Source organism: Protobothrops mucrosquamatus, unplaced genomic scaffold (genome assembly GCF_001527695.2).
Source record: "Protobothrops mucrosquamatus isolate PMUCROS unplaced genomic scaffold, P.Mucros_1.0 scaffold32074, whole genome shotgun sequence".
NCBI lineage: Eukaryota > Metazoa > Chordata > Lepidosauria > Squamata > Viperidae > Protobothrops > Protobothrops mucrosquamatus.
The window spans coordinates 1-1,559 of NW_015417813.1; the positions used below are offsets into that span (position 1 = coordinate 1).

Consider the following 1,559-nt stretch of genomic DNA (forward strand, 5'->3'; position numbering starts at 1 on the left):
GGGGGGAGTCATTGCTGGGGTCTATACATTTAAATCTCTGTGACAGTCAGCAATCGTGACCTACGATTTTGCAAGGGCTCTCTCTTTCTCGGGTGTGGAGGACAGCCGGGATGGATACAATGCAGTCCTTGCATTTCTCACCTTTGAAAATCGCCTCTATAACAGATGGTGCCTTTTGGGGTGTGGGAATCGTACTGTGGCTGAAAGGATGAAAAATGGTGATGATAGGGGTTTGGCTTTTTTTTTTCTTTTTGCCTTGGATCCAGTGTTGTGTATTTGGTTTGCTTAAGGCACGGAACGTTTATTTTTTTTATTTATTTTTATAATCTTTCTTTCCTCTAGCAAAGAAAAATGAGGGAGGTGTGAAGGGCTGGGCCAGGCATTCCCTCCCTAGCGTAAGGTGACAAGCATCTCGGTGGAGACATCTGCAGAAGACGTCTTTTAGGGGGAAGGAAACCAAGCGAAACGACCCTCCTCAATGAGTGCGGAGCTGTCCAAAGGGTCCAGCCTCTCCCTGCCCCCCTGCCTTTTGAATAGGACATCTGGCACTTCCAATGCCAGCAGCACCTGCATCACGCAAATGGGGCAGTTCTTCCAGTCCTTCTCGTCCACTTTTGTCTTGATTGTCTTGGTCGCCCTCATCTGCTGCCTGATTCTTCTTTCCCTGATCACTTTCCACATCCACAAGAGGAAGATGAAGAAGCGGAAAATGCAGAAGGCGCAAGAAGAATATGAACGGGACCACTGCAGCAGCACCAGCACCAGCACCCAGGCAGGGGATTCGTGTGAAATACCCCAAGGAAAAGAATCACCCAGTCCAGGGAAAATCACCCAGGATTGTAGCATCCCCTCTCCTTCTGCCCCAGAAGCGCAGAATCCCCATCCCGAAAGATCGGGTTTGGAAACAGATACTCCCGGGCTCTTGCAAACAGTGGTATTGTCTTGATTTGGTTGACTTCTGTTTGTGGGGACCTCACCAAAAGACTTTTTTTTTTTTTGGTGTTTGTATATATTTGAGTGGCTATTATTATAATCTTGAAGATAATGATGATTATTGCTAATATATATGAAAGAACTAACCGACCCGTCAGTATTCAAACGCATGTCAAATTAAATTGCGTTCTTCATTTACTTTTTTTTTTTTTTGTACTTGCAAACAGAAAGATGCATCTTATTTTTCCCAAGCAGAGAAGACAAGGGAAAACTGCTCAGTGCTACCAAATATAAAACAATCTTCCCTGAAATCAATGGTTCAGGCTGTACTATTGGGATGTACATACACAAATGTTTCAGATTATATATTATAGCACCTTTACATTTCATTCTTTTGGGGTGTGTGGGTTACACAAACATATGGTACTGAAAGGACTGGGTTTAAATCTACTGACAACTATGAAAAACTGAGGGAGAGTGTGGCGAGTTTTATACAAAGGAGGGTCTATTTCTAAGGGTGCATTCGAAGCCCCGTCCTGGGACCTGAGAGTGAGGGACTGGTGGTTAGTCCAATTTGAAACAACCAAGAATGCATTAACCTTTTTGTGAAATCTGTAATTGTTCTC

The 1,559-nt window shown here is 44.0% G+C and overlaps 1 protein-coding gene across 1 annotated transcript; it reads left to right on the plus strand.

Annotated features, from left to right (window-relative positions):
- The first annotated feature begins 478 nt into the window (after positions 1-478).
- On the plus strand, positions 479-956 carry LOC114923863 (uncharacterized protein C11orf87 homolog). The gene has a single exon (XM_029287189.1). It carries the CDS (start codon positions 479-481, stop codon positions 944-946), a length of 468 nt encoding a protein of 155 aa, XP_029143022.1. The 3' UTR covers positions 947-956.
- The last annotated feature ends 603 nt before the right edge of the window (positions 957-1,559 follow it).

Coding starts and splice junctions, on each gene's coding strand:
- LOC114923863 (XM_029287189.1), top strand. CDS start 479: ATGAGTGCGGAGCTGTCCAAAGGGTCCAGCCTCTCCCTGCCCCCCTGC.